The sequence below is a fragment of the Serinus canaria genome, chromosome 3, assembly GCF_022539315.1.
Source record: "Serinus canaria isolate serCan28SL12 chromosome 3, serCan2020, whole genome shotgun sequence".
Taxonomy (NCBI): Eukaryota; Metazoa; Chordata; class Aves; order Passeriformes; family Fringillidae; genus Serinus; species Serinus canaria.
Genome location: NC_066316.1, coordinates 53,018,696 through 53,042,227, shown reverse-complemented (window position 1 = coordinate 53,042,227; position 23,532 = coordinate 53,018,696). Strand labels below are relative to the sequence as shown.

The 23,532-nt window shown below is 38.4% G+C and overlaps 1 protein-coding gene across 3 annotated transcripts in view; it reads left to right on the top strand.

The window, feature by feature from the left end:
• The window catches only part of SNX9 (sorting nexin 9), a 58,886-nt gene that overhangs the window by 6,452 nt on the left and 28,902 nt on the right, over positions 1-23,532 (top strand). For 2 of the 3 annotated variants that reach the window (XM_050972926.1, XM_050972925.1), the window contains exons 1-4: positions 7,586-7,648; positions 9,509-9,595; positions 12,007-12,081; positions 13,245-13,367. In XM_050972926.1, coding sequence (XP_050828883.1) covers positions 7,601-7,648; positions 9,509-9,595; positions 12,007-12,081; positions 13,245-13,367 — 333 coding nt within the window. In that variant the 5' untranslated portion in view covers positions 7,586-7,600. Of the gene's footprint in view, positions 1-7,585; positions 7,649-9,508; positions 9,596-12,006; positions 12,082-13,244; positions 13,368-23,532 lie in introns of those variants that run through there. The other variant, XM_030235370.2, reaches the window with a different exon arrangement.

Genomic DNA, 23,532 nt, shown 5'->3' with positions numbered 1-23,532 from the left:
CTGCTGTTATGTAGCCTGGTCCGGCTGTTGTGTAGTTGTGAGGAGACATTTGGGACATGGCATGGTATGAAGGGCACATGAGCCATCCTGGACACTGCTGGTAACAGGGTGTGTGCTCATAGAAGTTTGCTGGGTAAAGTCAAACCAGTGGCTGTGTGTGAACATGTGTTTTGTGGGTAAAAGCTCTATTTCCTCCTGTGTTTTAGGGCAGCTCTTCCCCCAGGTCCTGCCCTTTAAAGGAAGCCACTGTACAGGAGGTGTTTCCAATGTGCAAAATAGGTGGCTGGAAGGAGGAGGAGGTGGTGAGAAGAGGGGCAGTGCAGCCTGTGGGAGGTCTCTGGGGAGTCCAAGCAAAACAGCTGCTTCTGGGGAGAGGCAGCCATGTCTGGCCCAGGGTTTCTGCAAGTGGGACTTGCCCAGCTGAAATCATTCAGTCCCACTCCTGTAAAAAAGTGGAGACTGGTGAAGAATTGTTTGATGGGTCTTATTTCTTATGACTTGTCATTGAGTTACTGACTTCTGCTCTGAGTTGCCATCTGCTTCTCCTTGGCATGGGAACTGTTGTGCTTTAATTTTGTGTATTCATATGGTATCTTTGTTTAAACACAGTAGGTTTTGGACTTGCTTTGCTTTTCCCAGCCTTCTGAGACTGCAGTTCTCATTGTTCAGAGCAAAATTAGTTGTCATCTCAATTCAAGCAAAGTGTTTGCTTTCCTGGTTGATAGAACAAAATGGCTAATTTGCAAGAACAGCTATAAAAATACTCTTAGAATAGCTTTAGACTATACCTCCCTTCTGTATGATGAGTTTGGGGATTTTTTCCCCCCTCTATGGTGATTATGTAAGTGGTTTCCAGAAGAAAGACAATTGATATATGGCTATCACATTTCTTGTTTTTTCTAGTTCTTATTTAAATTCTAGTATTGCCTGAAGAGCCTAAACAATTCATCTTTCTGCAGCAGTAAGGCGATGACTGATGAGGTGCTTCACCTCATAGCTTCATTGGGTTTGAGAGTGAACCTTAAATGTCTTATTTCCTCCACTGCCTTGGTTCTTTTTTGGGGGGTCAAGGTTTAATTCAGTAACTGAAAATCGCAATTACATATGATAATATAATGTAATTAGTGCTTACCTAGTTACAGCACACTTCTTTCAGCAGTACTGTAATTTCCTTCCTTAATAGCCCTGTATTTTTCTTCTGAAAATGATTGCTTGTAGAATACAAAATTAAGCATCTTCCTTGCTGCAAATAACTAGACCACAGTCTTGGATGTTTCTGTGAAGGTTGTTGAATGACAATTTTTTTATCAACCACTCTGTCAAGCTGCCAAATTTTCTAGTAATTTGTAAGGAAGCAGAAGTTCTAACTTTCTTTACAGACTTATTTGATACTTTCTGTCACTGTAAAGGTTGCTGGTACAACAAAAGTTTGTTAGGTGTTCTGTCAAACTTTGAATGTTGCATGACTTAATCCAGTTCTGTCATTCATTGCATCTCTTGGTTTGTTTTTTTATTTATTAAATTCATCTCTTCAGGCATTCTTTTTCTTCTTTTTTTCTAACTCTTTGTCTTAAAGTGGGATATGCTTACCCTGCTGGTGTGCATATTGCATTAAATTGCAGGTCATTAATGTCCAGTTCAAGTACTGGGTGTTCTCTGGCCAGGTCTAATGACTGAGATTTGCTTATTTGAGCTGCCATTTATCATGAAATACTTTGTAATCTTACAGGGTCATGTACTTTTCTACACTGCCACTAGAAAAGCCTAAAATAGCTGTAGGCTTGGATACTTTAGAACCCAAAAAATGTGAACCTTGCCCACTTCTAGAGTAAAAAAGTGATACAATGGTAATGCATTTATGTTGGTGTAGCAGTTTCCTCACTTGTGTTCATAAAATGAAAGTAAACATAGGATTTTACAAAGTAGTGTTTCTAATATATAAGAGATATATGAGATATAACAAAACAGTATACTGATTAATGTTGGTTACTCAACTAACAGAGAATTTAGCAGAATTCCATGTGGAGAGCTCATCCTGCGGTGTTTCAGATTCCTTCCCAACTGCTTTCAGTGAGCATGCTATTCAGCATGTATTTTCCTATTAATATTTACCAGTGTTTGGGACTTCAGAGTAGTACAGCAATTCCATTCTGTATTTTATGGATGAAGTTTATTTGAAGCAGCATCATTTTAACATGCACTTAGTTTGCTTTGCCAGGTATTCATTTGCTTCTAGATAGGCCTGTGCATGTGGTACATTGAGATCCACAATATGTAATAGTGTGCTGAATCTGAAAGGGCTTGAAGTTTGCTAGATAACCTTAGCAAAACTTTGTGCCTCTCCAATTATTAGATAATTACTCATTATTTCTAATCTCTGCTCTCGTAGAGGCAGCACTATTGTGGCTACAAGCTGTCTTAATGAGTAGGTCACAATGTGGCAATTTTTCTGGTGAATGCTGCTGGCTTTTTCTGAAACCTTCACATCTTACTGGCTCTATTCTTTGGGGACAGAGCTGTGCCCCAAAGTTTTAGGCAAATATCAGGGAACTTGGCACAGCAGGCTTCTGAAACACGCCATTAAATATTGGTTCAGCAAACAGTTGTAAGTTTTACAGTTTGATTTCAGAGATACAGTAATGATTAATCTAGGCAGAGATTTTAATCACACTTGAGATAAATGCATCCTGCCTGACATCCATAAATACAAACCCATGCTGCACTTGCTGCATTTATTACTTGCTGTAGTCGTGGTGAAACTGGAATTAATGTTATCAAATTCAAAATTGTTGAGTTCCCAGTTTATCTGAGGGTCTGGGAAAGATTGGTATTCAGAAAGGAAAACATGGGGAAGGCTGGGCACTTGGAGCAGTGTAGTAAATTGATTCTGAAAAAGATCTGGTATCACTGGAGTTCCTCACTTATGGTAGGAGTTTTGCAGTACATTTTTAATTGATGACTAGTTTATAAGTAATGTTTTAAACAAGAAAAAAGCTTTTCAGGTGCTTAACCCAATGGAAAGCTCAGATGTGATTCAGGGGAGTATCTGAGTCAGTATTTGGAAATATCTCTAAATCACATGGGTGTCTTAAATGTATTTCTGCAACTGAATTTCCCTTGTTTCAGTATTGCTTGGGTTCATGGAGATTCTGCTCTTGGGTCTGACAATACCCCATAAATAAGTCAGTATGATAACACCAAAATGTAACCAAGCACCTCTTTTAGTAGTGCCTGATTGTTATTCTGAAAATATGCTGGTTTTTTAAACCACTGAACTGCTTATAGATAATTCTCAGACTTTAATATTTTTAAGCACTGCTGTAAATCTGGAAAACATCACAGTTTCTCTTTGCTTTTTTCATGCTCTGTGGCATGGTTATCTACCCACCTGGCTTATAACTGCATGGAAAGAAGCTGTAATTTCTTTCAACATCTTGCAATTTTGAGATCTGTTTTACTCTACCACTTTTAAGAGATCTTAGTCATATAACCATTTTAGACCTCATTCTGCATCAGTGACTTTTAGTCCCAGATGCTTGAGTTGAACAAGAGGCTTGCTGTGTAGGAATTCACTTGAATGCAAGCTCTTGGTGTGCATTCTGCCTGTAATGCTGGCCAGGAGCACATTTCACTGTGCTTTGGGGTGTGGTGATATTTGCTGACAGGTAGACAGCTGTAAAGAAGCTCATGTTCTGTGAATCAAAAATAAAATATGAAACAAAAAATGAGTGGGACTAGTCTGAACGGAGTTCAGATGGTCTTTCATGACCAAAAAATTATTTTCAGCAAGACAGTGAAGTCCTTTGTGGTAGATCTGGAGAGTCAATCTGTCCTCACTGAGGAAAGCCCAAGTTGCTGAAGTGGCCAGTAAGCTGTTGTCTTTATTACTACAGGAAACATTTCCAAGTCTCTTTAACACTTGAAAACTTGCCGAGACACTTCTTTCTTACTTCCATTCTAATTCGAGAAGTGCCAGTGGTTTAAACCACACACATGTTGGTGGGAATTGAGTATTGCCTTCCTGTCCCTTACCATATAAATGTGTCAGACTTTGTGGTTTGTACTTTTTGGAAATGCTTCGTATTTTGTTGTCAATTCCAATATGCTATAGACCTTTTAATCCAGTAAAAATACTTAATTAAATACCTTCCTGAAATATTGTAGTCACATGCAACTTCTGAGTTTTGCATCTGTCTGCAAACATATTTTACTAGTGGAAAGAAATTACACAAGTCCTTGTTTCTTAGATTTTTGTCTGTGTTCAATTTAGTTCTAATATGCTTTTAGTCAATACTGTTGACTTCAAATGATTAGCTGCAGGCGAGTGAACTTATTTTAGAGTTGAAAAATTACCCAGAGGAAAGTGAGCCAGTGGGTCAAGAAACATTTTTAATGTGAATTTGTAGAATAATATGAGGATCCAGCAGTTAGAGCTGGTGAGAGAACTTGGACTAATGATATTTGAATATTGTGGCCTCTCTTCATCCAGAAGTAGAGTTCTTTACTGAATTTAGTTCTACTTTTTGGATGAGTTTGATTTAATTCTGATGTTGCTAAAAGGAAAACAAAATCATATTGAAAAGAAATGTAATACTAAAGGGAGGTTTTAATTAAACAAGTGAATTTTATTTTTTGCTTGTTGTTCAATAAAATCATAGTATAAACTGTTCCAGTTTCTTCAAGCTAGTTTTCTAGGCAAATGTTGCTGGGTACGTGCACAAGAAGTGATGCCTAGCCCAATACAAGCAATATACATTTTCTCCAGTGTCTCTATAGTTCAAAAGATAAACATTTGTGTCTCCTTCTTAATAAATCTTTATCACTTTACTGGCAGTTGGTAGTATAATGGATAATCTCTTGAATTCCTAAGGTACCGTTTCTGTAGGAGTCTCTCTTAGAAGACAGTGTCCCTTGTGTCCTCCTAGTCTTCTATTGTCAGTTTTGGTTTGTGTCTTGTCTCTTAGGAAAGCCTGTGAGAGGAACATGTAGACATTTCTTTACCACAGTCAGGACAGAGAGTAGCTGCTTCTCCAGGCCGAGAGTCATAGCACTTGAGGAGCCACTTGATATTTCTGCATAGGCCATCCAAATGCACACTTTGCCTTACAGTCTGATAGAGTTTGATAGAGGGACTAAAATGAAAAGGCTTTTTTTTTTTGTCAAATCATAGCCCCAGATGTTTCCTTTATCAGTAGTATAAATGTTTTTATATTTTTGAGGTCAGGCAGGATGGGGCTTTGAGCAACCTGGGCTAGTGGAAGGTGTCCCTGCCCATGGCAGGGTTTTTGAAACAAGATGATCTTTAAGGTCAGTCTGGCCCAAACCATTCTATGATTCTGTGATTCAGTGCTGCAGATGATGCAGTGAAAATCTCTTTGGACTTTGAGCACTTAGAACTTTTGAACGAGCTTAGATTTCAGGCTAAAGGGTAGGGAAATTATTAAATCTCCCAAAATGTTAGGCACTGTGGGAAGAGAGCTGGTGTCCTCAGTCCTCTGAGGTGGGAAAGGCATGAAGGGCTCCTGTCTGTATTCCTGTATTCTTACTGTTTTTCGCAGCATTTTGGACACCAGCCCTTTTAAACTTCTTGCAGAATTCCCTGTCATTTCCACAGAAGGACTTAGCATGTGTTTTGATCTGTGGAGAGTTTTTTCAAAGATGCATTAATTAAAACATGGCAGCTTAAGTGGTCTGTGAATGGTGAGACAAAACAATGGCTAAGCTGTCATTTAGATCTGTGTCTACCCTGTGTCTTCCCCTGAGCTTCACTGGCATAGTGAAGACAGAGAGGGGTTTAAGGCTTCTGCTTCAGCTGATAACAAGTCTGGTGTCTTGCACTTATTCTAAACAGTAAAATACCTACAAACCACTAGTTTTTTACAGACAGTAAACACAGGGCAAATTGCTGGGAAAAATTAGCAGAGGAAGGAAAATGCAAAAATAGTTTTAAGTTAATTGGTTTTTGTGTGGAAGAGTATTGTCACTCTTTAGACTAAATGCTTCATTTTGAACCATTATTTAGGAAGTAATCAAAATATACTGCTAATTTCTGAAGTGATGTATTTGCAGCTAGGCTTTTTTCTTTATTATTTTCTTTCTGCTTTCTTAATTTCTCCAATCCTGAGATCCCAACCTGTATCCCAGCTATGCTATTTCAGTTTTATTCTCTTAGAACTGCCCTTTAGAATGAATATTTTATTTCTAAAAACAATATTTGCAGGAAAAAGTAATTCTGAAAAAAAACTAGTGAAAAAACCCTCACAAAATATGTACTAAAAACCAAAACCCAAACCCACATCCAAAAAGCTTTTAGAAGATAACTAATAAAATGAAGTCTGGGAAGAAATAAATGCAATTTCCTCTTCTGTGCTTCCAGGTGTGAGCAACGTAGTGCATATCAGTATTTCACAAGCAGCAGATTTCAAAGGCTTACTATACCTACTGAAGAATATTTGTACTAACTGAAGCAGTTTTTGTAGCAAGCTGTTCTGAAGTTTATTCATACCAGATGTGTTACTGGAGTTACTTGAGGTGACCAAAAGCCCTTTGTTGTTCATCCCAGCTAAAAGCTTAGGCTTCTGTCCTAGAAGAAAAGTTCAAGTCTTCTCACTGACACAGCCCTTTACAATGTGAGGACTTTGACTTGTTTAGAGCCAATGCTAATGATTAACTTTTCTTTATTTAAAAAAAATTATTTATTTAAATTTTGGCATTCTTCCCAAATTATGGTTTCTGCTCTTCCAGTAGATGCAAGTTTTAGAGAAACCTGCACTTATCTGCCTCATATACTTCCCAAAAGAGAAATCCAGAATTTGATCCTCTTTCTGTCAATATGGGAGCTGCTGCCACCAGCATGAGGTGTTGCCATCTTGCTGCTGTGAGACAGCAGTTGTATTTCTGGCAGTGGCAAAAAGCAATTTAAACCTGTGAATCCCTGTCTCTTGACAAGAGCAGTGCAGGGTGGCTGAAGCTCTGAACTGCTGAAGTGCCAACTGTGAAGAGAAATGTGTGCAGTTATGGGAATTGCATGCTATGAAACTTCTATGGATATAGAAGTTTCATAGCATGAAATTTCCTTTGGAAAATATGGATATTTCCTTTGGAAATTTCCTTTTCACTATCTGTCACTGCCAGCTGACCAAGAAAAGCAGTTGTGGTATAAGTTTCCTAAATTGTAACACATGGTTGAAACAGATGAATCTATGGTGTAACACGAGATCTCTTCCTAATACAAATTCAGTCCTGTGCGGAGGGAAAGCATTTTCAGAGGCGTGTCCAATTTTTTAGGGGCTTCTCCCAGTTTTTGTGCTATAAATCATACTTTGATGCAGAACTGTTGTATTGCAGTCAGGAAGTCCAGCATTACTAAAACAATTTGCTTCAGAAGTGGAACTTAAAGAAAAACCAGTAGTCATTTTTTGTGGGTTGTTGACCATTTATCTCAAGGAAGGCTGAGGCAGGGAAGATGTTGTAAAAGCTGCTCTGGGCACAACTGATGTGCATTAGCTCTTAGCCTGTCTGCTTATGGCTGGTGAGGAATACACAGGGGCTTTCACTGTCCTTCTCCATGACAGAGCTGCTCTGCTGCAGCTGAACTGTAATGCAGGCAAGTGTGGCCCTGTGCACATCAGGATTGTTCAATTTTGGGGTAAGGTGCTTTTCCTTTTTTTTTTTTTTCCCAGTAACTTTAATTTCACTGCCATATCTGGAGACTCTAGTATGTACATTTTTCCTTGTATTAGACTGAAATACATTTTACCTTTCTAGTCTGGTCATCACTAGGGATGTTTTGCCAGTTTTTCTAAAGGCTGATAAAATTTGTCTGTTGCCTTTTTTTCTGATAAGCTCTCATCATTCCTGTGAATAGAAGCAAGAATTTAATCCTATGGTATATTACTTGAAAAAGGCTAAGAAGACTCCCTGGTTAAGAAAGCTGCTTTTCCCATGATTCAGATGTCCAGCATCTGAGTGCTGTTAAATTGACTTGCAGAAAATGGATAAATTCTGGCAACCTACTGGAAAAAGGACATGTTCAACCCCTCCATCTGCTACTGCTGAGGGAAGAGCTCTGGAGGGAGAGTAGTGCTTTTTACGCCCCAGCTTAAAATGTTATTGTATTTCTAAAGGTGTGCTGCTTCTCTTCAGTTCATTTTTCAGGAAAGTAAAGCAGCTTATTCTTATATTTTCATTGAGGCCAGATGTGCTGCTGGAAAAAAAGCAGTCAGTGTTATTACTGAACACAGTTTTTGCCTCTTCACCTCTGTTTTACATAGCATAATGTGAAAGTGCTGAAAGCCTCCATTCTAAGGAAAAAGTTTTCATGCAAGGGAGCATTCAGAGTTCTTAGGACGCATGGTTTTCTGCAATGTTGTGCTGCTCTAGTGGAGAACACCAAGTGTTTGATTTGTTGTGCACATGGTTTGGGGTTAGATTTGTCAGCTGAACAGCTGAAACATGTGTGGGTTTTTTCAGCTCTGTTTTTATTTACACTGAAGTAAAGTATCTTTTGACCAGCCAGAAGTATTTCCACATGATACTCATGAAATTAAAATGTAGGGGTGGGAAGTTCTGTTTTCCTGTGGCTTTCTGTAAGAAATTGCATCTGGGTGAGGATTGTAACAACCTGCAGTTTTGAGACAGGCAAGACTTGATGGTAAATGTCTTTCTTTTGGTATTTTTTTTCCTATCACATAGCTTACTTTCAACAGAAATTATTTTATTGTCTCCTTTGACAGAAAGTATGACTTTTTGGTTAGTTTTTTTTTCTTCCCCTCACCCTCCAAGTATGAGAAGGAACTTATTGCTGTACACTGAATGATGTTATTAGTAAAATGTTTCAAACATTTCTTAATGTGGTGTAATCGCAGGGTCAGTGCACAGTAAAGCCTTTGTGTATCTAAACACTTAAAAATTAGATTTGTTTTGTTTTTCCCTCCATCCTCATGCCAGATATAACAAGCCTAGTCTCACTGCTTGTTTCTGCATTTGCATAATTCTTCCCATATAGAGTCTCAAAACATAATTTTACATATTACATTTTATGCACAGCAGTGGTTACTTACATCTGCAGTTACTTGCTTTTCTTTTTCTGAATTGCTTGCTCTGTGAACTACTTCCCTTTATCCAAGTTGGAGTTGGAATATGTCTTGTATAAAACCAAAAAAATAAAATTGTTTGCTAAAGTTAGGAACCTTTCCTTCTTCCCCTGGAAAACATTGTAAATATAGTTCTGGACATGACAGAGAACTACCGGTCTTAAATCCCTGTGCTAGATTATCTCCAACAAGCTCCACATGAGATTTTTGTTTTTTAAAGTTGTTGTTACTGTTGAGTATGCAGTTCAAATCTAGGAAATGTCAGCTTCCTATGTGCTGAGTTGCTCTTTGTACATTCAGCCTTACCCCACTTACTATTTCTGTAACTTAAGGATAATTTGTGCTGATGCTTTCTTAATGAAACTTTCTAAGGAAGCTGGAAGCCTCACTGTTACATTCTTTTCCACATATAGGCTCGTGTTATGTATGATTTTGCTGCTGAGCCTGGAAACAATGAGCTGACGGTCAGTGAAGGGGAGATCATCACAATCACCAACCCGGTAAGAAAACTGAGATGGAATTTGCTTCAGTGCACTTTCCTGACCTGCTTCTATCAGCAGATGGAAGGAAAACAGTGGTGGTGACATCTGAAAGGCCCGGCTACCCTTCTCTGAAGAATTAGCAAAAACCAGAATACAAAGAATTTTCTAATAATCTTGTGGAAACAAATGCAATGTTTTGGAGGATGGGGCCTTCTCAAACTGTGCCCACACACGTAAGAATGTACTCAGCTTTGTTTTCCTCTAAACAGAGCTGAGAGACAAGTAAGAGGAAGGAACTAATGGTGATAATAGCCTGTACATTTGAATGCCTTGTCTATTTTTGTGTGCCTAATATTGCACATTTAGTGTGTATGTAGTCTTTCATGTGCTTGCCATTGCATTTAAATATGAAATCCAGCTCACTTCTAGGTTTTGGGTTTCTTAATCAATGACTTCAGCATTCCAAGTTTGGTAAAGAACTCACAACAAAAATTTTTTACTGAAATTTTGTGTCCTTTCATAATTAAAGAAGTATGAACAAGGAATAGGGAAGAAGTGGTGACAGTACTATCACAATGCAATCAGGGTGTTTTTAAATGAATAGGGCTTTTCAGCACTGACATTTGATTTATGTCCACATTTTGAATTTCAGTGTACTTTAATTGTCCTATATAATTACCCTTGGTAACAAAGTATTAGTTGATTCTGCTTTGAATTTTATGTAATGATATGGCTTATTGAATAGGCTTGCCTTTTGAAACAAATACAAACAAAAACTACCTGATCATGAAGGGAGGTCTTATTTATCCATTTGTGTAAAACACATGCAGAATAAACTCAATTTTTTGAAGATCCTAGGCATGTGTAATCCTTATAATTTTTAGTTCCAATGATCTTAATGATCTTAAATATTTGAAGCAGATATTTAACAGAGCCAGCACCCTCTTGGATAGTGTGCTGTGCTATGACAGGGGTAACATCTTGAATGAATTCAGGAGTTTAATGCCATTTCACAAAAGTAAGATTAAATGTAAATAAATAGATCATCACTTTTAAGCTAGTCCCACTGACCAAGACATCTGTGGCTTAAGGCAGTATACTCAAAACTAAGTAAAACTTTGTTTTATGCTGTCGATGATAAATTGCCGCAAAGGTTCTGATCTTTTTTTATATGATAAGTTCAGATGGCAATAGCTGAAGTAATGCAAAGTCCACTGATGATTGCTTTCAAGTGTAGCAGTGCAAATATGACTTCTGGCTCAAGATGTCATTGCTCTTGCAGTTTAACCAAGCTAGCTGAATTTATAATCTGAGATGACTAATTATTTTTGTGTTCTTGAGTATTAAGCTTTTAGGTATGTAAGAGAAAATAAATGCAAGTTGTTATTTCAATAACTGCTTGATCTTTACTGCATAAAATCTCGAATACATAAGCAGGCTTCTCCTTATTGGAGTGCTTGCAAAGTGCAGGACTATATAAAATTTTGAAGTAAAAGAACAAAATTGTGAATAAAGAAATTAAATTAATTAAAAAGCAAATTAAGAAAATCTAAAATTTAGTAATTGCTGTCTGGCATATGTGTCTCCAGTTCTCATCTGTAAGCTAGCTTGATGTGTAGCTATGTGTTCCCTAAAAAGATTGATTTAAAACAGAGCTGGCTTATTCCAGATAATGTTGTCCTGGAATTAACTTCGCTTAACTGCAAAGGTCTACAGAACTTTCTTAGTGTACGTAGAATATGAGTTTACAAGACCCCAGACAATATGAGGATATTGTCACTGAGATCAAAGCTGAACTGTTATTAGTTCCTTCTAAGCTAAAAGCATAAGACTGCTTCTGAAAAGAAATGTGAAGTGGAAAGAATGAGTTCAAATCTAACATGGCATGTGGCTCTTTTAATTTTGAGAATAGCCTTAGCATTTCTGTGAGTGATATCTCTCACTCATCACATGTCTCTGCACCTTCAATAAATGAGGCAGAGATTTTACAGATATCACCAACAGTTGTATTCTTTGAGTCTTGTTTCTTTATAGTCTGTTTATTAAAACTAATTCATTGAAATGGACATACTAATAGCTGTGTTTATATGCAGTCTGTGGCCAGACAGTTGATTGTGGTTTCATAAATGATCAAAAGTGCTGAAAAATCAATTATTTTTCCCCTTCATGCTTGTTAAAATCTGAAGGCCAGAATAGCTGTGTAAAATCAGCATGGTCTGTGCTATGTTTAAATGAGTATCTGCTGCTTCAGCAGCTTTGAGTGAGTTTGTTCAGTTTCACAGTCATAGCTGTGTTTTGAACATTGACAGCAAGACAGTACTTCCTGCTGAGCATTTGACATTTGACAGCAAGACAGTGCTTCCTGCTGAGCTATTTGAAGCATGTTGTGGGATCCATCTACAAAATTATTTCTAAATTACTTCTTTTAGGATGTTGGTGGAGGCTGGTTAGAAGGAAAAAACAGCCAAGGCGAGAGGGGACTTGTTCCAACAGATTATGTTGAGGTAAGTGACTACACTGCTCAGCACTAAGAAAGCAGAACTGCTGAAAAGGCCATCCTCTGGTTTGCTGACCAAACTGAAATGTTCAAACAGAAAGCTTGGAATATAATCTCATTGTAGCAATTGTAGCTGACTTTGGACACCAATGCAAATATGCCATCTGAAGCTCCTGAGCTTCTTAGTGGTTTACCAAGAAATGCAGCAGGAAGCTATCTATAGTAAATACAGCTGATCTGCAGAACACAAATTGTTTTGAAACTGATTTGGCTTTGGGGGTCTCATAATCCAATAATTTGGGCTTTTTTCTCTCTGAAGATAGCAATATGGAAGTGAAATGAGTAATGCACATTTGCACTGGTGTTACTGTGGCAGACTTGACGCATGCTTATAAATCTGGAATGGAGCCACATTCCTGGGACTCAGGATGTGGGTTACCAAATCCAGGGACTACTCAGCTTTTCCTCCTACTGAGACCCTCTGTTGTCTCTTCAGTATGTGCTGTCCTGATTGTTGTTTAAAGACCAGCAGTATGGTTTTGGGAGTGGAATGGGATTACAGTGCAAAGACTGCAATCACATTCACTTTGGACGGCCCAGTGTCTGCATGTGTGCGGGTTGCTGGTTAGGTGGGTGAATACCTTGGCTGTAATTCCTTCAGCCTCTTAGGGCATTTGTCTCTCTTCCTTCAGCACTGCTGTGTTAATTAAAAAAAAACTAACAAAAGGGGGAGGAGGGGAAGGGAAAGCAGGATCACGCTGGCTCACATGACCTTGTGTTTTTGCTTCAGTTGGTTAGCTCATGGTCTGGTAGCTTTTGGCTTTCTAAACATACTGTGCCAAATCCATCCCCTGAGCACTGAGTTCACAGTCTCCAGGCACTTGCATTAACAACCTTTAATCCCTAAGCAATTTATAGATAGGTGTTCACTGCCACAACAGTCTTGTATGTTGTAGTTGTAAGGCAACCTGGGTCCATCTGGTGTGGAAGTAAATCCTCCAGAGTATCATGTCAGTTTCTTGTAAAAAATTCAATTGAATTTGAATTTAAAAAGGTTATATGCAAACGTCTTAAAGTCTACTGATATGAGTGTTAGGATGATTATACATGATAAAGCCTAATTTGGTTTATTGAAGCATGAAAAATCTTTCTCAACCTTTTCCATTTCAGATTATAACAGAAGCTGCAAAGGATGGCATTAGCTGTGGTAACTCATTAGCTGATCAGGCCTTTTTTGATTCCCTTTCTTCAAATACAGCTCAGACCAACTCTGCTGCCAAAAGCAGTAATCAGGTATGTCTTGTGGGTTTTTGGGCACTGTGGGCATGGAAAATTTTATTGACGTAATTGCTTGCTGTACTTTATTTGTGAACCTTCATGAAAGTACTAATTAAAATAATTGTGTTTTCATTAAGGAACATTTTTGTTGAATATTAATGATGTGTGTGACTGGTCAGATACTGTCACTGCTGGAAAATTTAGTAGTCTTAACACTTTCAGAAATGGAGCATTTTTATTCTTTCCAGTCTGCAATGATACAAATCTGTGACTACTTCAGTCTCTGTAAGTGTAAGTGCACTCTTAGCAAATTTATTTTATTTTCAAGCTACTTCTTTTAGTATGCTAACCTTATTAAGGAACCAGAGCTTTCTTTTTTGATGTCTTATACAATTAGGCTATCTGTACATCAGCAGCCAGAGTGAATAGATATATTTCTTTCTCAGAATTTGAGCAAGAGTAGTTTCTTGGATTAAAAAAGATGAAGTAAATTCATGCATTATGAGTTGAATAAGGGGCTGACTTTTGGTTTGCTGCAAGAATATTTTTGTTCCTCTATTCACAGCTTTTTGCCTGGTGCACCAGTTCATTAAGCAGCAAATATTTAGTTCCAGGTTAGATATCTGAGGACACATTATCTTAAACACAAGCGGTTTATTATGGTCTACAGACTGGTGCATGTCCCACATGTAGGAAGTTAAACATTTTGAAGTTCATAGGTCAACAGAAGAACAAAATCTGCTTTTTTTCCAACAGCAGCCTGCAAAGGTCTTTTGTGTTAGAAAGTAAATACTTTACTTATGGTAACAACTGGGGAAACACACCTGGTTTGTAGGTCAGTTAAATATCAGTTATTAGTTCTCTTAATTGCACCACAGGACTTTGACATGAAGTGAGATCTTTTGAAAACTCTACATGGGACATTTTTGTATGACAGTGAACGTAGCTGTTCATTGACTACAGAGTGTTTGATTTGGGTTCCTTGTAGTCAGCTGGACAATGACAGGATTGTTATTTTGTGACTGCATGTCCTCACTAGAGGACTCCAAACCTCACTGTGACTGTCTCAATGTTTATTTTTTTTTTAATTGATACCCAGTTAATATGTAAGGCTAAATGCAAAACTCATGAAATGCCTCATGAATTTTTCATGTCAGACTGAGCCAAAGGTTTTGATTATAGGTTAGTTTTGCCTCAGTAAAAATTGCAGTAGTTTGAGTGCAGCATGGGGAACCTCTTTTTCTCCTTGCTGTGTGTTACCCTTGCCCCATTTTTTCCTGCTGTAGTGTTCCTAGCAAAACTTTGCATCTGAGAAGGCTTGAGATATTTGCAGCATCTACTTGCTGCCAAATCAGAGAGTACTGTTTCTCAGAGGAGAAACCTAATTTAATTTGATCTAGGAAGAATTACTTACTAATCTAATGCAGAGAATATTTTGAATGGGAATAGAGGTATCTGTCAGATCTTGTTCTGTGCTTAACACATGGTCTTGTGCTTGGAGAAGAGAAGAAAAAAGGTCTTGTCTGTGCAGAGGGAAAGGTTAAAATAAAGGTATCTGTTATATTCTAAATAATAGAGAGTTACTCTGGCAGTCTAGGCTTGCAAGTTGCATTTCTAGAGCAGTGAAAAGCTTGAAAATGCGGTCACTTTACACTGTAGTTTACACAAGATCAGCAGTGTACTGTCCCTGTAATATATACAGATAGCAGGGTTTTTCATAGATTTTAGAAAAGGGTAACTTCATGAAAACAGCCTGTCACATTTGCGTCAGTGCCTTACTCTTAGAAGTGTCCTGTTCCTCTCAGTTACCCTTCAAATGCTGTGTGAGACAGCTGGGAGGACCACTGTACTGTAATGCATTATGGTAAAACTATATTACTGACATTAATATAGTTAAGGAGAGTGGGGGAGAGGAGGACAGTGTGCACCTGGATGTAGTCAAGGCTATGCAAGATGCAGGGGAGACAGATTTCATCAGGCTGGTGTCTTTAGGTCTTCAGTTTTCATGGTTTTTTCCCTAGGAGGAACCATTCTGTTGTGTGGTCAGGGTTCTATGTCAAAAGTTATTTTCATTTTCTCAAGTCTTGTTTTCTTTAACTGAGTTCAGTAACTGCTGTTTGGTTATATGCATTTTCTAGAAAATTGTAGATCTTGATTTGAAGACTGGTTTCTTCAGCTTCTGACACATATCTGGTAGTTTTTTCTAGTGGCTTATTGCTAATGGGATTTTAATTTGTATACTAAGCAGTCTAGAAGTAGTTCTGGCTTCCACTTTTGACTGTTAAGCCTTTCTCCCAGATCAGAGAGCTCTCCAGTGCAGGCATTTTCTCCTTGCAAAAATTCTGTGGCTAATTGTCTTCTTAATTAAGAAATTCTGTCTGTTCATTCTGTCTGTGTGGTGCAAGACACTATTTTCTTGCTCTCAGGAAGAAAAGCAAGCTTTCTTTTCTTCTGCAGTGACTTTGATCTTGTGTCTGTGAAGTTGCTCCTGTGTGTATCTATCGCGCGGTGTCAAACAGATTTGACATTGCTGTGCTGGTGTAGAAACACCTGATGGAGAGAAGGATTGCATTGGTTCCAGTAATACTGCACCAGAAGGTCAGGCTGAGTCACTCATCCCCTGCATACTGACATGTCTCTTTGAGCCACTTTCAATAAGAATGCAATCTCCTACTTTGTGGATATGGCCCTTTTTCCTAGATGTATTACTCTGAATTTGGTTGTGATAACATTTTTGTTTTTCACATGAGTTTGCTGAGGCACTTTGACTTGAGGTCAGATGCACAGCCTGTTCAAAGCTTTAATGACCAACTAGGTCAATATACAAAGTCTTTAATCTTAAACAAAACTCACATCAGGCTATGGAGAGTTAAGAAAAATGACAAATTATGTGTCAGTGTAAGGGGAATGGATGCTGGAGGTAGCACTGTAGTGGAAACTAAAATGTTTGTAGATAAATTAGTCTGGTAGACTGAGTAAGATATAGCAATATTCCTAAATGCTGACATTTGATGGTATCTATTATATTTTGCAGTAACACAGTGGGGTTGCAAGTTTATTACAAGAAATCTTTATAAAAACAATTCTAAATAAACAGGATGTTTTAGGATTTTTTTCTTACTACTATTGTATTGAAGAAATTGCTTTCTATAAACATTGTCACTCTCACATACACATGGTTGCACAATGCCCCCACCCCCCAATTCAGTTAAGTCAGAAGATGTTTTAATTCTTAGAATTCCTTACATTCTTGTAACAGTAAGTAAAAAAAACCCAAACCAGGTTGTTGTGTAGTCTTTCAGTGCCAAGATTTATTAAAAATAATAGATCTGGCTGAGTTGAAATGTGAGTGTGGTGCTTTTTCCTTTTCTATTTTTAGGAGTCCAATTAAACCACAGTGCCGTGGTTTAACCCTGGTGGGCAGCTCAAGCCACTCAGCAGCTTATTACCACTTCAGAGGAGTGGGGGAGAGAACAGAAGGGTAAACATGGGTAAACTCTTAGGTGGAGATAAAGACAGCATAGTAGGTAAAGCAAAAGCTTCTCATGCAGGCAAAGCAAAATAAGGCATTCATTCTCTGCTTCCCATGGGCAGTCAGGTGTTCAGCCATCTCCAGGAAAGCAAAGCCCCATCATGCATAACCATTACTCAGGAAGATAAATGCCCACTCTAGCAACTCTTCTCCTTCTTCCCCCATCCCTTTTTGCTTTCCAGTCAAACAAGAGACTTTTGGTTTCCTACTCTGGAAACCATAACTTTTTGGTGTTAAGGAAACATCATTGACTCAAACAGTTCTGCTTCTTGTCTATTTTCCTAAGAAGGTTTTTGTTGTTTTTCAGCAAATAATCTCCTGAAAAGTAATTAAAGAGCAATAATTAAAAGCAGTTTCTTTTCCTTCCTTTTCTTCAATGAGAAAGACTCAGTAATCCCAGCAACATTTTGATATTGTAGCCTACCAGAGGTTGCCACAGATGTAAAGTGACAGTAGAAAAGGGGCACGGAGATATTTCCTAAGGTGAAGAGAAGAATTCCACCTGACCCTTGGCAGTTCACTCTCTCCAGCTCATTCCTTGCATCAGCAGTGTCCTAGCAATGGCTGCCTTGATAAAGTTAGCAGCTGCTCTTATAAAGAACTATCTGAGAAGATGCTGAGGACATTGAAGCAATCAGAGGAAGCAGTGTAGCTAATTAAAGACAAAATGAGGGAAAATTTTGACTCAAGGTGACTATTCACACACTCAGAAGAAAAGCAGATAGGAGAATTTAATGTTGCGTCTGCCTGTAACATTTGTGCTTTAATGTCTGAAAAGCTTTAAAAAGATTATTCAAGAAAATACAATTTAAGGAAGCCTTAGCTGCCAAGGATGGAGGGTTGGCTTGGCTTTTTTATGAGTCTCATGCTGTTTTGACTTGGTAGCTCTTAGATTTCTCATTCCCTCTGCTCTCTATATCCTTCTTCTCTGTCAATCCAATCTCTGTTCCTCTGAGTGGCAATGCAAGGTGCTAATTTCAGTCTGTCATTTGGAACAGCCAGTGAGAAAGTATATCAGCACTTATGCTATTTCTATTGGTTAGAGTTGCATATATATATTTATCTTAAAGTAAGTTTTCTGTAGACTCTCTTGGTATTGGAATAATAATGGCACTGAAATGAATATAAATATTGTCAGGATAAGCCAAGTGAACGTAAAAAATAGAATGAACAAAAAGATTGTAATTTCTGATGTAAAATGCATCGCGTGTTTTTCTCTTATAGTATTTCTTTGATGCTGAGTTTATTCCAGAGGCTGTAGCAGTAGAAGATATTCTCTTTCACACTTCTAGATAGTGCTTCTTATTGCAGTTGACAAAGAGGTTATTATCTTGGTGGCGTTTGAAGCCTTCATAATTTAAGTATGTGTGGAAATGCAATCAGTAATGTAGAATTCATTCTGAGTTGTCTCCTCCAGCTCAGTTGGTTTGGGGTTTTTTCTGGTGGTCAAGATTGCTGCTTCTCTAGTTAAGGATGCATTTGCATTTATTTGGTTTGTGTTTCAGGTTCAGGGACTGCTGTTTTAACAGCAATGATCTCTCTTCCCCTATTCTGAACCACAGCTTGTGGTGTTTTTCATTTATCTAACCTAAAACACTTTAAAAGTTGTGAACAAGTAGCAGCTCTCTTTTAATGATAGTATTTATCTGAATTATTTAGATTTTGTTATAACTATATTGGCACAAGTGAGTTATTTTTGTTGGGAAGTTAAAACACTCTCTGTACAGTAATTTCATTAGTGGTCCATCAGAAGACTGTATGTACAACTTATCACAATGTAGTCCAGCTGTTTACAGCCTGTGTAACCTGCAGCCTTGAACATAGGATAGAAATGCTATAAATTTTAGTATTCTGTATATTTTAGTTTGTATGGTTTCTCCTCCCTTGCTTCTAGAGTTCAGTATAGCTTTTTTATTCCCCCCTTCTCTGCAGAATAGAAAGCTAGTATTAGAAATGTAAAAATGAAAATAAATTAGGCTACTGCCTCTCTGTTTCTGGATGGAAGTGGATCACAGCTTCATTGACGTAAGAGCTGTAGATGTGGCTTCCCTATATTTAAGATACAAAAATAATTCTTGTACCAAACTGTATGTTGCATTTGTAGAAGAGTTTGTTCCCTTTTCTTGACACTGATTCTCTAATCACTGCCAAGTCTAGTTCTTGATGAAGATGACTGTACAGTTGTTCTTAGTTTGGGATAAAATAAGTATCCTGAGAGTTAGCATTGTGAAAAAAATCAAAGATTTTTCCTTTGATTCGTGCTGACCCTAGAGAATCCACATGTTTTGTGTCTTCAGCAGAGCAGCAAGGCCTCATAGATAGGTACAGGAAGCATTTAACAGAAACCTCTGATGTTTGTATTGATTTATCCAATGGTAAGAGTGAAATCAGTTGGGATAGTTTCTCTCGCAGAAGAAATGTGATATAAATAGATTCATATGTATGCAAAATCCTTTCCTTTCTGAAAGCTGTGGGACTTATGTATAGACAGGATGAATAAGTAGCTAGTGAAAACACTTAGTTTGATGTCCAGGAGCTGAGGCAACTCAAGTTACCTAGTATGTAGACATAAGTTGTTGAACATGCGTAAGGAGAGCAGCAAGGAAGCTTTTCCCAAAACTTTACTTCATATCTTTCAGGCTTTTTGGAATGAAGTGCTGGAAATGCAAATTATCATTGTTAAATTTGCATACCATAACTCCCACTCCCCCTCCCTGAATTGCTGTGAGCAGCAAAAAATGCTAAGAATAAAGAAAATAAATATAGTGCTTCTATTAAGAGTGCAGTATTCTACTTATGTGGAAATTCTGACATGCATGTTATTAAATTCCAGTAACAGTGTTTCTGTTCTCTGATGAATCTGTGTGTGTAGTAAAGGAGAAGTATCATCACAGGAAATGTAACTGGCTTGCACTTGACTAGGTCCAGTTTGTCTTGTTAAACCAGTATCCTAAATTATCATATAAAACATGCAGGTAGGTTCACCAAGGGAGTTACAATTACAGTTGTAACTTCTAGTTCCTGTTACAGATAATGACACTATAAAATCCTCTGTTGCTGCATGTGATTTGAAAACAACTCTTTCCCCTCCACCACCTCAGTCACAATATTGCATTCAGACTGGTAACAGGAATTTGTGACCAGCTTTCATTTAAGCAAAGTACAAGGCAGTGGCTTCTCTACAGTATTGAAAACAGTGGCTTGCTTGCTTTGAAATGAATCACATTTACATATTAAAAAATAACCATCAACATATGACAGTGATTTTATCAATTCCAATTATAGAGTTGTGTTGAGCTTTTTTGTGGATGAGCCAGTGGAATGCAAAGGTTTAGGCAGGAAGCTGTTAAACTGGTATAATACTGTGATCACTCGTCACCTTCATCTGCACCCTTACCCTCAGGCAAAATATTACTAGTGAAAGAGTTTTCCACAATTTACAGTGTTGGAATGCTTTTTTCCTTGTCTGATCCACAGAATTGCAGAATGGGTCAGGCTGGAAGGGACCACAGTGGGTCATCTGGTTTGACCTCCCAACTCAAGCAGGGTCATCCAAGAGCACATGGTACAGAACTGTGTCCAGATGGTTGTTGGCTATCTCCAGTGAGGAAAACTCTACAACCTCTCTGGGCAACCTATCACTCACACAGTAAAGAACTTCACAGTGCACAGTCACTCACACAGTAAAGAAGTTCTTCCTGATGCTCAGGTGGAACTTCCTGTGCATCAGTTTCTGTCTGTTGCTCCTTGTCCTCTTGCCTGGCACCACTGAACAGAGCCTGGACCCATCCTCCCTGCAGATAGTCATAGACATTGATGAGGTCCCCTCAGTCGTCTCTTCTCAAGGGTGAACAGGCCCATCTCCCTCAGTCTTTCCTCATAGGAGAGATGCTCCAGTCTCTTAATCAGCTTTGTAGCCCTCCTTTGGATCTGCTCCAAGGGCTCCATGTCTCTGTTTTGCTGAGAAGCCCAGAACTGGACACAGCTCTCCAGATTAGCCCTCACCAGGGGTGAGCAGGATCACCTCCCTCAACCTGGCAATGCTCTTCCTAATGTGCCCAGGATACCATTGGCCTTATTGGCCACCAGGACCTACTGCTGGCTCACGGACAGCTTGTTTTCCACCAGGACCTCCAGGTCCTTCTTTGCAGAGCTGCTTCCCAGCAGGTCAATCCCCAGCCTGTACTGGTGCCTGGGATTGTGAGCATTTCTCCTAACCTGCAAACTTACAGTGCCACGTGGTACACATGTGTTGCACAGTCCCCTGCACCACAGCAGGGGGCTTACTGCAATATGTTGTTTCCTTCCCGAGTTGTTTTTTTTTGTTTTGGGGTTTTTTGTTTGTTTGTTTTTGATGGCGTTCTTTGGTTTTTGGTTTGTTTTTTTTTCCTCACTGAGCACTTCTTTTAAAGTAGAATCATGGGCATTTGTAATTGAAAGTGATGAACTGAAAATAGGCAGTAGCGCTCTTAAATTCCTCCAAAAAAAAAAAAAAAAAAAAAAAAAGAAAGACAACTAGGGACACCCCCTTCTCTGTTTCCAAATAAAAATAGAGTGCTTTTCCCAAAAAGGAAGAATAAAACCTTGTTTAATCTTTGTAGCCGGATCCTGGGATGTCTAGATGACACAAGTCAACTTCAAAGAGGAAGAGGGAGTCTTTCTTCTCTTTCTGGCATTGCTGTGATTGCTACTTAGAAAACTGTCTGAAATTTCTCATCTGTATTTCAATAAAAAACCATTAAGAATTGAAATCAGCTTAAGAGAAGACAAGGATATAAAGAAGTGACTTGATTGCCATTTACATGTGCAGGTGTGAGTAACAAAAACAGGAACCTGAGAGAGCTCCATTGAATAAATTATATGACATTTTTAGTGTCTGAAAGTTGAAACTAAGCAAATTTAATATTAAAAAAAAAATCATTTCCTTGAAGCAGTCAGGGTGACAATAGATGTGTTTTCCCTCCCCTCATCCTATCACTCAGTATTCCTTACTCAAGTCTAAATTATGTATCTTTCTAAAACACCATTCCATACTTCAAAGATGGATAGATGGAAATTCTGTGCCTGCACTGTGCACAAGCAATGCAGCCCCCAGTCCAGTTTGGTTGTGAATAACCTTATAGGTAAGGAAATGGGATTTGAAACAGGAAAAGAACAAAAACTAGCTCTGCTCATGCTACTATCTCAGTTTGTCCACTGGTGATTTAGATTTATTTCCTGCTGAAAACAGGGAGTGTCCAGTGGTTGTGTCTGGGCTTTGTGTTGTTTGTGGGCTGGCAAAGCCCAGCTCTGGTGCAGAGTTACGAAGGGGGTATTGGGGTTGGTAGTGGAGGTGTTGGATGATTGTTTCCTCAGGAAGGAAGTGAAAAGACCAGAATGGCTGAAAGGCAAATGGGCTCCTAGAACAGCATTACTACAGCTTCCTTGGCAGCTGCTTCCGGAGGTCATGTTGCTGTCAAGTATTTATCTGCGGGAACATTCTAGTGTCTAAGTCCATAAAGCTGGTTATTCATTAAAATGTAGCCCATCTCCTCTTTTGCTTTTCCTAGAGGATTTCTTTAAGGATGTTTATGTTGTACTGTAGAAAAAAGGGCCTTCCTTCAGAAGTGGAAGAAATGCCCTGGACCACAATGCTAACATAATGATCTACCAAGAAGAAAGCTTAGCCATAAAATATTGTGGGTATGGCAGCTGCTTTAGTTATCTGCTAATGTGCACACTCTTCCTATCTTAAACAGCACAGTGAATGCAGTTCTGTGATTGCTGCAGAATAGGCTTTTAGCCCTTCATCTTTCTTCATGGAGAAAAACACTTGATTTTTAAGGTGTCTGCCTATATACTCAGTTGTTTGGTGTTTTTTAAAATGTATCTATCAGAGACTGTTATCCAAAGAAGTTTAGTGTAATGTCTGAGTATGCTTAAGGCTTTGTTTCCATGCAGGTAACTAAGGCAGCTATAAAACTGGAGAGGTATGTTCATTCCTGTAAGCTATTGAACTGAGTCACCTTGACTTTTCTTGTGTTTTCTGCCATTGCTCTGCGCTGTCTGTCTCTTTTAAACCCCTCTTCAAGAGCATAACACTTCTCATTGCAGCTTTGGCTGTCCTGAACTTCCCTTGATCTGATCAGGCTTACTTTTGCTACTCACTGCTTCAGCATGGCTTCTGTCTCTGAGTAGATTCCAAGGTGCATTTCTTACAGTTGGAGGTCATTATTTTTGATGGCACACTTCACCTAGATCATTCTGGGTACTTAAATTAGTTTTACCATCTGAACATTGTGTTTGTTTTGGCTTTTGTCCTTCAGCAGTAGAATGGATCTATTTGTCCATCAGGGGTATGCATTAACAGGCGGAAGGAGTCTGCGAGAAACAAATTAGTTGGCCAGGAGAGCAAATACAGATTTTTAGCCAGGGTGGAGAGATACCTCAGTGCCTTATCTTAACTTTACTGTCTATAGCTTTGAATTCTCAGGAAAACAGCAAATATGTCATTTCTCCAATTTAATTCATTATTCATTTGGTAAAGATACTGACATTCCACTTCCAAGCTGAGGATTTTTCTGTTGTGGTGGAATTTTTTCTCATTCAATTATTATTGGATCTTTAAAAACATACTAGGCTTCTCTTCCCATCCTCCAGGCCCCACCA